The 12,779-nt window shown below is 37.5% G+C and overlaps 1 protein-coding gene across 1 annotated transcript; it reads right to left on the bottom strand.

Moving 5' to 3' along the window:
• Positions 1 to 1,702: 1,702 nt before the first annotated feature.
• On the bottom strand, positions 1,703 to 10,554 carry LOC139733586 (ATP synthase subunit f, mitochondrial-like). Its single transcript, XM_071644398.1, has 4 exons — positions 10,521 to 10,554; positions 5,821 to 5,925; positions 2,804 to 2,920; positions 1,703 to 2,181 (listed from the first exon to the last, which is right to left on the bottom strand). The coding sequence occupies exons 1-4, from the start codon at positions 10,531 to 10,533 to the stop codon at positions 2,150 to 2,152; spliced, it is 267 nt and encodes an 88-aa protein (XP_071500499.1). The 5' UTR covers positions 10,534 to 10,554; the 3' UTR covers positions 1,703 to 2,149.
• Positions 10,555 to 12,779: the final 2,225 nt, after the last annotated feature.

The raw sequence follows: 12,779 nt of genomic DNA on the forward strand, positions 1-12,779 counted from the left end.
CAAACCCTTTCATATTTCTTTGTTGTTGCTGTTTATGTATCTTGATACAATGAGAAACCTAATACATATAAGGTAATCGTTATGGTTTTTTTGTCATTGTGTGAGGTTCCACTGTACATGGGTGGACTGAAATACTAGTAGCTTTGACTTAGAAAAGATTTGACTTATGAGGGATTAAAATAAATAGAATATAAAAAGAAGAGGACTTGAAAAGACCTTCAACTTCAATGATTATTTGACGTATTGACTGTATTTCAAGTGGCCAAGCTGCAGTGTACTACCCACATGAGTACTTGTAACAAACTACCATATTCCACAATTTTGGACATACATTGTATTTGTTTTATCCTGCAATAATGCCGCTTGGTACATCACTTGGAAGTCAAGTATCAAGAAACTGTACTAGCAATACACAAGCTCTCTTTATTACAAGGTTATCATGATAGCATAAACCGTAACCATAACGAAATGGGGACTGGTTCAGTGTTCTGCATGTTGTGAAATGTTCTTTCAGCTGGATCAAAAAGGGTAACAGTTGGCTTTGCTCTATGCAAGTGAAAATATGCTTGTCATCTTAAAGCTCACAAAATTAACTTACTGTAAATGTTGGTGCATGAGCAGATGTTACAAAGGCCAATATGACTTGCCCTTGTGTCATATAGAGTTATCCCTGCCTCTTTGTTGAGGTTGGATATTTACAGCTGCATTTGCTATGTTCACAAAAATATTTTTTATTTTATCAGTGTCTGAAAAATAAAAAATGAGTACTGTACCTGGATCTTGTCACTTTGTGCAAGCTATTCTTTAGTCTGTGTTATGTAGTTTCAATATTCAGTTCTACAGTTACCACGTTCTATCTGTGCTCCTAAAATACATCTTGTACAGTGCATTGTATTTCTCGCTCACATAATTTCTGCCCCTGGAAGTCAAAGGAAACTTTAAAAGGCACAATGAGGAATGATACCTTGAGCAAGTGCACCAGTTTGAATGAAACTGGATAGCATAATAATGTCCTTTGATTTAAAAGGCAAATTCCTGAAGGATGGAGCTCACTCATTTTTCACACTCACACACACATACACACACACACACACACACACACACACACACACACACACACACACACATTCACAAGCACAAGGATCTCTACATTCAGCACTGAATGAGCATGTGGGAATGACATTTTCCTTGGGGTAATTTCTGTTGCAATTCATCAAACTGTAGTATTTGTATTACAGTCATGTAAAATGTCCCTGGCACACTCCAGGACCAAGGCAGAACACTTACCTAGGCTTTTGCTAGCCTGCCTCTCTCCCTTCCTCTCTCCCTCTCTTCCTCTGTCTCTTTTCTTTTGAGGTTCTATTTCCCAATCACTGGTATTGCACTTGGGAACTTGCGTTACAATGAAGTCTGTAAAATTCATACAGTGGAAACTTGTTACTTGTATTAGAAGGTCCTTGGGACCAAAAAATTTTGTTTGTTATACTGTATCAGATATTTTGTTACATCAGTTGTCAATAAACAATACAAAACAAAGCAAAATTTTTCTTTGGGACAAGAAAAGTTAGTTTGTTATACAGTTGTACACATGTATGAGGTATTTTGTTATATCAGATCTCTTTATATCAAGCTTTCACTGTACCTATTTTTATTTCTAGGCTAAAATGGGCCACCATAAGATACAAACAAAGAAGCACATGTACACAGATGTCCGGCAAAATTTCTCAAATTTTAATCTATATAGCTTCCTCTGTTTAAACACAGCAGTAATAATAATACAAACATCAACATGGCATTTCATGAACAGCCATAAAATGGCAATGTTCATTTATTTTCTTCAGGTCGTAAATTGTGGTTTAATATGTCATTTCCAGAACATCCCTTTTTCAAAGGAGTACGAAATGAGTCGCTGGAGAGACTGCAGACTAGAGATTAAACATATCAAATGTTTTCCATCCTCTGTCCGCAGTTCCATGGATGTGTTCTTGTATTTTGTAGAATTTCTGCATATCAGCTACATTGAAGAAATTTTGGGGTCTATGTTTCAGTCTATCTTTTTTTTTTTTTATGGACTCTTGATCCCAGTGTTGTTCCCAGAGGATGAAGGTGTTACAGGAAGATAGTGCTAAAGATCTACAAGATGCAGTCATCACCAGTGGTGCTTCCTGATCCGATGTTGTTCTGTGGAGAAAGTAACAATGGAATGAATCACAAGGTTTTGTTGTTTGTTTTTTTGTTTTTTTTCACGAGAAGGATATAAGCCAAATTGCTGATAACCCTATCACAATAATGTTATGGAGTTTCTGTTGAAAAAAAAAATGTAACTAAAACTCAACACAAACATTGTCATTGGTAGCTTGCTACATTTTTTTTTTGTGATAGGAAATGAAAAAAATCAAAATCAATTTGAAGCTTCAAAAGATAACATGGGGATGTTACAAGATGGATCAAACCTTTCACGTTCACAAAGAGAAACTTAACACTGAGTAATATCAGCGCCATGACAGACATCTCATGCTTAAATCTTGTGGATTAAGTGGTACACATGTCTATAATATATATACATTGAACATTCATATGCATTTCTCCATCTTGTACTCGTATTACCTTTTCTTTAAAACATTCAAGATGCCTCTAAGTGCTAGACAATGAGGTATATTACATCACAACTCTCTTAAAACTTCATTAAATTCAGGTCAGATTGCTTTGACTTGAGAAGTAATAAAACACAAGGAGACTCCTTCAGCACTTATAGACTGGATATAAAAAACAAACTTTGCACAACTACCCACATCCCACTTACTTTCATTCTTGTAGCGCCATGTGTAGTTGAGAATGAGGAACGCTGCTACAAACTGACCAACAGGAGCAATATTGCCACGCACTACATTGATGTACTTGTTGTAGTACCTCTGGCGACCTGAGAACACAAACAATGTTTCACTCATGAACTCCCCATCAAAGCCATTTACAATCATACTCAATTAAAGATATCTATTCTATGTCCAATTAATTTCCATAACTTCACTATATTTCTCCTATCATATTTCTAACCAGAGTGCTTTAGTTTCCTGCTGTAAGAGATGAATACTTCTTGGGGGGGGGGGGGGGGGGAGGGGGGCTGAGGATCCAACGGCCTTCTTGCTTGGGGAAACTGCATGCAGTGTTTGTTATGATTCTTGACTACATAACACAAATGTCTGATTGCAATATCACACAAAAAAGAAGTATTTTACAGTAACAGGGGTCTGATTGCAAAATCACGCTAACAAAAAACATTTTACTGTAACATCCTGAACCATAATATGTAACTGTAGCATTCAGCAGATGGCAAGACGGTGTAACCTCTGCAAGGGAATGTTTGCAGTATTTCATTTAGCACTGTTGCTTGACCTATTGCAGTCATTGACTTGTTTATCAGTTGCCTGTAAACATGAACAGCATAGGTTCAAAGACAGTGCAGTGGTGGCAAAATCTGGTCATCATGGACAGAAAAGTTTGAAGAACACAGGGAATGATGGCCAGTAAGTCAATGGAATATCTGCACAATCTTGTGTAATAATCATGTGACTCAATTTGCCATTTACTGTACGAGCTGAAATTTTCGCAGTGGTTTTATTTTCGCGAATTTCGCGAATCTTCTTTGAACCGCGAAAATAAAAACACGCGAAAATAACAACGCGCAAATAGTTACGTTCAGTTAGACCTTCGCAACCCGCGAAATTAACAACACGCGCAAATGTCCTCCAAGTAGCAATTCGCGAAAATATCTGTACGCGAAAATTTCAGCTCGTACAGTACTACCTATTCATTCTTTTCCAAACAAGCAGGAAAATACAAAAACAAATGTATGAAAGAGCTTAATACTAAATTGTTCATATCCACTTCTACAGGAAGTATCACCTGAGATTGAGTGAGTGTGCTATTCCTGGAAATAAGCTTCATCAACTTCTACTTGTAAGATTCAAATACATGTACATGTTTGGAGCTCAACAGACATTGATTTTGGAGGAATCAACATTATAGAGTGAGATGAAGAGTACCATGCATGTATATGTTTTTATTTTTCTGCCATGCATAATATTTCAGTTGCCCAGTAAGAAAAAGTTTCTAGACTGAATTTTTGCTTAGTTTTGCCATTAACTTTTAGCACTTACAATTGTATACATCCCCTTATCTTTATTGGATGAATAACAAGCCAAATGCTGACAGGTTACTGCGGCTATTACAGAATAAATACAGATAATCCCAGACACCAGTGAGAATAATCACTAAGATTATCTCTTACAAGCATACACTGTTTGCAGTAACTGGTACACTAAGGCCATACTACCGTAAAGTTCCGTGTATAAGACGCACTATTTTTTCGTCGGAAAACATTGAAAATCGGGGGTGCGTCGTATACACGGGTACAGTCGAATCACAGAAAAAAATCTGTCATGTACACCCAATTTTATAAGGCCAACTAGGGGCCATGTATGCCCATCGACGTTTGGAAGGTAAGCAATCACTAAAACTTACGGATAAATGAGCGATCTTTCAATCTGGACACACACAAAAGCTGCAAATACGAGATAAACTTACATCGGCCTAATGCAGTAACGAAGTATCAATCTGGCCATAGACAACAGCTGTAACATCACTGCTGTATGCTACCGATGTCAGGCTACCAAGCTACCAACAGCCAACCTAGTAGCTGGAATACGCGATGTACAGGTATCATCACTAAATTACCGATACCGTAAAACTTATCAATGTACTAGTATCAATATAGCCATAGACAAAAGCTGTAAAATACGGAGTAGGATCGACACTATGTCACCGTAGATAAATTATGAACGATGTGTGAAGCATGCATGCATCCATGTCGTTTGTTTGCTCTTCATTTCACGAGGCCAGCTAGGATACTAGTAGCATAGCTACACTGTAGCTACATTGTAGCTAGCATTTTGCAAAGGCAGCAGCTGCAGACAGAGAGGCTCTTGCAATGGACTCGCTTGCACACAGCGATCGGATCGGAGCGCGCTTGCCCGTTGCGCGCTGTGTTTGCAAGTCCATTGCTCTCTGTGTGCGTGTGCTGAAATCATAGCGAGCTGCCTTTTTCAAAAGGCTAGCACTGTGCATACAAGCACAGTACAAGAGACACACATGTTACTGGTAATCCCTCCGGGCGACACAACAGTGAGTGTAATTACCGTACGCACCGTACGTCTCGCCGTATGATCCCTCTGCCACACTTGTTGATGTTTTTCTTATTTTTCGTAATGAACCTTCCAGTCTGACATGCGTCAATATGCGAGACACCCTCTGCTGTGTATGACAGCAAAGATCGTACTGTACACTCATGAGTACGATATGCATGACACATGTAACACGATTAAAAGGCGAAACAATAGCAAGTGAGTACCGAGACAAGTCTCGCATTTTGAGTCTTCCATATTTTGCCGATGTCCGATGAATACCGTTAAAAGAAAGTATAAAAGGAAACGAAAAATAGAGCAAATGCATGCTGCATTCTCAGGAAATTTTGAGCTGAAATAATATGTATGACACACGCAATATTTGCGTGGAAATTTTCGTGTTTTTTTTTTTTTTTTTTTAAATTTTAGGTCCGAAAGTAGGGGTGCGTCTTATACACGGGTGCGTCTTATACACGGAACTTTACGGTATGTAAGATGGGGTGACCTAGCTTTTGCCCATATTGACAATCCTATGTATTATTCACCAACTGGAAAATGTGAGGCAGAAGGTCATATTCCTACAGTACTGATGTCTTTGCCAGTAGCATGAAGTGCACACAGAAATATCAACCATACTCACCCCTTCCTAAAGCCCTCACAATACCAGCTGGGCTGAAGGAGCACGTTGCCAGCCATCTTGGCAGCTGACCAAGTCTGACCTCACTCAACCTCAGCTCTGCTATGCCTGAAGAACAAAAAATAATAGCAATGAAAACCAAGCTGTTACCACACTCCGTATCTCACACTGCTTTCTCTCTTTTTTCTGTAACTGCCATCCCAATGCATTTACTAATTCAAATGCAGTAGTTATTCATAAACAAACAAAATGTCTACTGAACAAGAAGTAGAACCTTCAAGCAGTTACTCCTGTACCTGTAGCAGTTCATGCTAGATGGGGATGGCTGGTGCAGTAAATACAACTCATACTTGCTCTCAGTGTAGGACTAGCCTGTCCAGACACCATGCTTTGCAGTGTCTGACAGCTACATGTTCACTGTAGCAATGGTACTCTTGACTACAAGGACACAGTGCCCTACAACTTCCTCATTAAAGAATTAAAATCTTACATTTTTAACATGTATCTACTATACAATGCATTCAATTTCTGAAGTCTGACTCCACCATATTCTCAATCTTTGACTGGCAAGCAATGTCATTATAATCCATGATTTCTTGTGGTGAAGGACTTCAAGCAGTTTCTTAATTTTTATTTTCTCACAAAACCAAAAATTTTGCACACAGAGGCCCGAATTCACGAAGGTGGTACAATCTCTGTCCATGGTTTAAACCATGAACAAAGACTGTAGTTTTGTATGGAGCGCCAGGTATGACAGGTGTCGCATGGCCCATTTCATTACGAAATCAGTCATTTCGTCCGACACATTAGTGAACATTAGTGAACGCTGGTGTACTATCGCACCTGTTTGTCAAATGACCTCCAAACATGCACAAACTCACTCTAAATATCCAACAGCCTCGAAAAATTGCATCTGAGTGAGATTCAAGTCCAGTAAAAAAATAATTTTTCACAGTTTTGACACTTTTACACATCTTGTCAGAATATGTCGATCACAGTTAGTTCTCTCTGCGATTACTGCGTTGTGCACAGGAGCAGACAGCGTAGCACGGTGTATAAAACACATTTACGGCAGCGAGCACCGTGATTGATCTGAATGTAGCTATCTCACAGCGATCGGAGCAAGTTCTTCTACGGTATCTTGGAAAAGGGAATATATTTTCCACCTTTCCCTCAGTTTGTACCGAGTTGCGGGAGCTATTGATTGGGGTCGTTCCTGTTGCGTGTGTGTGTGTACGTGCGCGCATGTGTATGTGCGAGGGTATGTGTGTATATGTGTGTGTGTGTGTGTGTGTTTGCAAGAAAGAAGATTGTGAAAAATTTGGTTATAAGACAAGGGTGAAAGAATATAATGCCTTAAAAAAAAAAGACTAGGAAAGGGGGAAAGGAAATGAAAGAATATATATATATAAAAAAACTGGAAAAAAATTAAACAAAAGGTTTACAAAACAGAGTTAACTATGATAATGGAAGGAAAGAAAGAAGAGAAACTTGTATTTAAAAGGAAAGCAAGGGAGGGATGGATATGTTTGAAAAGAAAAGAGGAAAGCAAAGAGAAATATATAGACTGAAAAAAGAAAAGCACTAGGTAGAATAGTAGAATGAGAGATGAATCAAAACTGGATGAAAGTAAACATGATGATTAGGAAGGAAAGAAAGAATACTGCAGGTTGTAAAGGAAATGAAAAATAGGATTCATCATAATGATACACTAAAAAAAAAAATATTGATGGAGAGGATAGAAGGAAAGACCCTTGTAGTTGGAGGGGAAAACAACCCAATAAGGAAACAAAGAACAATTAGAGTCTAGGCAGAAAGTACAGTTAAATAGGAAATCGAAAAAGTTAGACAAGAGGAAAGCCACAAAGAAATGATTGATAGGAAGGAAAGGGAAATTTAGGTATACCGTAGTTATGGTTAAACCATAGCGGGTAAACTCAGCCCCCAGCTGGCGCATTGCAAGTGGCCGAGTTTACCCATAACTATGGTAGATTCTACCTGAAAATGAAAAGAAGAAACGAAGAAAGAGAAAGATATAGGTAGCGATGCCAAAGGAATTTTTCAAATTCATGTGAAGTACATTGAGTGACCATTCAATTTGAAGCTTATGACATGCTCTATAATGTCAGTCAACATATTTTTGTGAATTAGTGGCAAGTATGCAAATGAGCTCATCTATTATGCATGCATGTTCTTAAAAGTGTCTGCCGGCTCCTCCTGGCTGTTCAAGTATTAAAGGCATTTGAGACAGTATAATTGAAATAAAAATAATAAATTAGCATGGAAAGATTTACAATGAATATCTCAATATCTTATGTACTCAGAAGCTTTTTTCAATACTCAGGGGTAAATTTAGTGTAATTATACTAATATGCAAATGAGATTGCAATGTATTTACAATGCATCACATTTGCCGCAATACTACATGTATTTTTTTAGGCATCCTGAATACCCGACTACATGTAAATCTTTGATAATGACACAAGTGTAGTGTCTACTTCACTTTGATATCATTTGATGTACATGTCTGATAATAAAATGATATGTAACATATACAGGAGTATGTATGCATACATAATTATGCAAATGAGCACATCATCAAGCTTCACTTGACATGCACTGCTATGGAGTATAAGATAATCTGCCTATATTCTGTGATGGAATGGTTCGTGGGATTTGAAGTGCAAAACTTGTGTACATATATGTACAATATAAATTGTATTGCTGGTCTTGCAAATAAACATTATTTGGCAAAGTTATGTAACAATTATGGTAATGCATTATCACTCAACTTAATTTACATATTACAGGATACACAACATGTATACATACCTTGAAGACTCGTGACATACATTTTGTACAATGAAAGTTTACCAAGCATTGAGATATGAATATGATGTCAATGTACGAGTAATTTTGTCATGTTGATATAAATATTAAGCATCACAAGTAGCAAACTTTGTATTTCTTAGTGATCTGATTGGGGGCACACCCCCCCCCCCCCCCCCCCATAGTTATGCCACTTTTGTCCCATTTCTATTTTTTTTTTTCTAAACATTATGCAATCCAATCTGGGGCACACTCAACTTCTCCCCCTTCTTCAAACCTTACCTACAATTTTCCTAAAACATCAGGGAAAATATAAACAGTTCAGTAGGTTTGCAATTATTTTATAAACAATTTTGTATCAGTTGAATTGTTCACTTAAATCTAGATAAACTTAATCCTACTCTACACCTAACGTTACTACAGCTACCGCAGGAACTAAAATGACATGATATTCCTTTAAAAAAAATATTAATTCATAAATAATTCAAAATCTACAACATGTAGTTTAAAAATCTAAATGATGGATGATTTATTATTGCGTTTCAAGAACTAAATAAACCAGGAAAAGATAAACTGCACCCCTCTCCAATCAGTTCACACACTCTCGCGACCATCACACAACCAGATTTCCCATTGACAATGCACACTTTTCTCGCATATCGCCGGTTCAGGCAGTGGACATGCCCCGAGATTTCCCGTCGGCGGTTTTTTGCGATACGATGGTAGGCAGCAAGTTTGGTATCATTGTAAAGCTGACATTTCACTCTGTCAGAATATGTATGAAAACTGCTGAAAACTCTAGTCCAGGGGTATGAAAACAGCCTTCAAAGTTGCTTTTTCAACACCCAATTCAGGTAAGATCGAAGAAATCCTGTTAAATTTGATACACATACTCAAAATTATTCGGGTTTTTTTCATAGATTCGTAGCAGCAGTGTTCACTGATCGATTCACGCAAGTGTGCTCACGTACAGGTACCGAAATTCACTTGTGAAGCTTTATGGACATAATCAAGCGAATTGCCGCAGTCCTTTCATTTTCGTGTTGCATTGCAAAAAAGCGTGGAGACTCCTTATAAGGGGTGCCCCGGGGGTTACTTATAAGGGGGACGGGATTACTTATAAGGGGGACGGGTTACTTATAAGGAGGGGCCCCCCTTGTGAGTGGGTTTCCCAAACTGAACTACTAAAAGTGTTATACTGTTATTAGTGTTAAAACTTCAAGTTCACATCTATTCGACTTTGGAGACTCGGATGCAATTACCGTATTTTAGATAGCGATAGTTACCGGTACTGAATAGTAAATAAGATTAAAGGCCAGGCCAAGGCCAGGGTCCGGGACCCAGCCTCCCAGGCCAGGGAGGGTGAGTTTGCTTTGTGCATGTTTGGAGATCATTTAACAAACACTAAACAGTGTCTGTGCGAAAGTACACTAGCGCCAACATTCAAGATTGTATAGATTAAAGACATTAGACACTGAATAGATTCTAGGAGACCTGTCTATAATCTAAAAGGCTTTAGTGCAGTGCCCTTCAGCCGAGACATCATTGATTGCCCTCCGCCGACCGACTCAGCTCCGCCGCGCCACCGGCCGCCTCCAGGTAAGTAGGCCTACACTGCACTGTGTAGCTCCAGGCAGCTGGCAGTCCCTATGTACCACATAGCCGCTACGCAGCCAGCGCTCGCGAGATCGAGAAGGGCCCAGCCGCCGTTTCTACGTCTTATTCTGAGAATCTTTGGCATATCTCGCAAAAGTATTCACGGTATCCGTGAAATTCACAATTTGTAATATAGTGTACTGCTGAAAATGTGAAACGACAGGATAAGTTCGTTAAAGAAGTTATGCGAAAACGGGATGAGCAATTTTGGTACTTACTCTTGTCAGCCATGTTGGATGTCACACTGCACCCGCAAAGTAGTTCCATCAACTCGAGGATCAAGGAGTAGCAATACTTAGTTCCGACTGAAGTGACACGGTTTGCAAGGACCTTGGTACATACTGCGAAAGGCTCTGATACGCGGGACTCTTTTCTTTTTCACTCGCATGTTTCTTCACAGGCTCTGTTTTGTTTTGTTTTGTTTTGTTTTGTTTTATTTTGTTTTGTTTTGTTTTGTTAACTCCGCTAAGGAAAGGTGGTATACATGTATTTCTAGACAAAATGAATGTTCCACCATAATAGCATCCATTTTTCTTCCATGTCTCTTTGCAGTTGGTTGGTGTTAGCTATAATTATTTACAGACATCCCCACCTTCATGATTACAGTGCATTTATTTTGAAAAACATCTTATTTTTTATCTCCCTTTTAATTGTTTCCTTGCGCCGCTTCATCCATATAGTTTCATTATTACTCAGAGCAACACCTGTTCAAAATAGTATATCAATCATGAAAATGACAAAGATATGAAAGTTGTCTGCAGCGTAAGGAGAAATTTTTAATAAAGTCACTGCTTCGCACAGTGGCAGCATGTGTGAATTATTTAATATCTTTCAATAATCTATGTTTCTTGTTTTTGGTCTGATTTTGATGACTGACCACTTGTACTTTATTCTTCCGAATTTCTACCTTGTTGACGAGAAAAAATTTGAACGTGGTGTGAAATTACACTTTTAAAAGACATAGTGCGTGTATCAGCAAATTGAAGACTGGGTCAAATTGTGAACAGGAAGGGTATAGAGCCAATATGCAAATGAGTGAACAAAATCATGTCATCGCCTCACAATTTTCCATCGATCATGTAAGAAAATGACAAAAATGCAATGTTTCCGTTATCAAAGTGTAAAACATGATGTTGTTCCTGCTTGAATAACTACCGAATAATAATCAGTTATTAGATATCAGGATTTGAGACTTGGGCGTAATTGCGTTTGAAGGAAACCCCCTGCTATTTTCAAAATTTCATGTATACACAATGTATAATATGGCAAGTTGTGAGGGGACGACATAATCACTTCACTTTTTGCATATTCATACTTGTTCAAGAAGAGTGCTTGTTTCCTAAATATTGAGCGAAACTTCAAAATGTTGCAACCTTTTCATCCGATTTTGATGAAATTTTCATTGTTTTGCATGCTAAATAAAATATTCCTTCTTTTCAAAATAACTTTCAACTGCCTTTTAGTTTCCCTTTAATAACAACTGGATCATATAAGTTTCCCTAGCACCATCCGTTACCCATTTTGTTTTCCAGATTATATAAAAAAATAGCTTCGAATTGGTGTATAATCATGAACAGTTCACCAGTGATTTCAATACTATGTTTTGTGCATTATTATACTCGACGACGGACCGAAGTAATCTTTATGTATACACTCAGTAAAAAAAAAAAAAAGTAAACACTTTTTCAAGTTCATATTTCTCATAGAATATTTGGCTAAAAGTCAATGTATTACATACCATATTTAAGGTAATTTAATTGGCTATCAGCCTGGTAGGTCAATAAAAAAAAGGAGACCTTACGCATGAGTAAACACCTTTGTTTTCCTCTTCCAAGGCACAAAAGTTAAAATAGCAAAAATGAACAAGTTGTCATTCATGCGTAACTGCTCTTCCATATAACAATAAGAAAAAAAGTCAAAAATAACACAATTAGATACATGAATTAGCTTGCAAAAATAAACCTTTGATCCCCATAATATCTTTGAAGCCCAAAATATCAATAAAGGCCAAAAATATCGGAGAAAAATGAAGAATCTTGGGTCAAACCCAAATTCAAATGAAATAAGAGAAGAAGCAATGATATGAAAAATGGTAGAAATTTCAATTTGTTTTCAAATTAGGAAAATTGTAAATAATATTTGATGTTTAAATTTATCTCATGAACCCTTAAATTACGAAATAAAAATAGTGAAATAAAAAAATTATGTTTATTTAATCATCTTTATGCCATTACTCCCTATATGTCGTTTGAAGTTTAAGCTGACAGAAATGTCTTATTTTTCCCCTTTAGTTTCTCACTTTATTTCTGTTTGAGGTTATAAAGAGATAAAGAGAACAAAAACTTGCTTTTGATATTTAATGCATGTCTCTCATTGTGTTGAAATGGCTTTTTGTTGTCGTTTTTATCTTGAAGGGCATTGCCAAATGAAAGACAACATGTCAAATTTAGCAATTTTCACGTTTGTGCCTTGGAGGG

The sequence above is a fragment of the Diadema antillarum genome, unplaced genomic scaffold (assembly GCF_040938485.1).
Source record: "Diadema antillarum isolate AM-2024a unplaced genomic scaffold, OU_Dant_1.0 seq00000484_RagTag, whole genome shotgun sequence".
NCBI classification, from domain to species: Eukaryota; Metazoa; Echinodermata; class Echinoidea; order Diadematoida; family Diadematidae; genus Diadema; species Diadema antillarum.

Coding starts and splice junctions, on each gene's coding strand:
- LOC139733586 (XM_071644398.1), bottom strand. Junction 2,921..5,820: donor TGTGAGGGCTTTAGGAAGGG/GTGAGTATGGTT, acceptor TTGTGTTCTCAG/GTCGCCAGAGGTACTACAAC. Junction 2,182..2,803: donor ATGGCGCTACAAGAATGAAA/GTAAGTGGGATG, acceptor CTTTCTCCACAG/AACAACATCGGATCAGGAAG.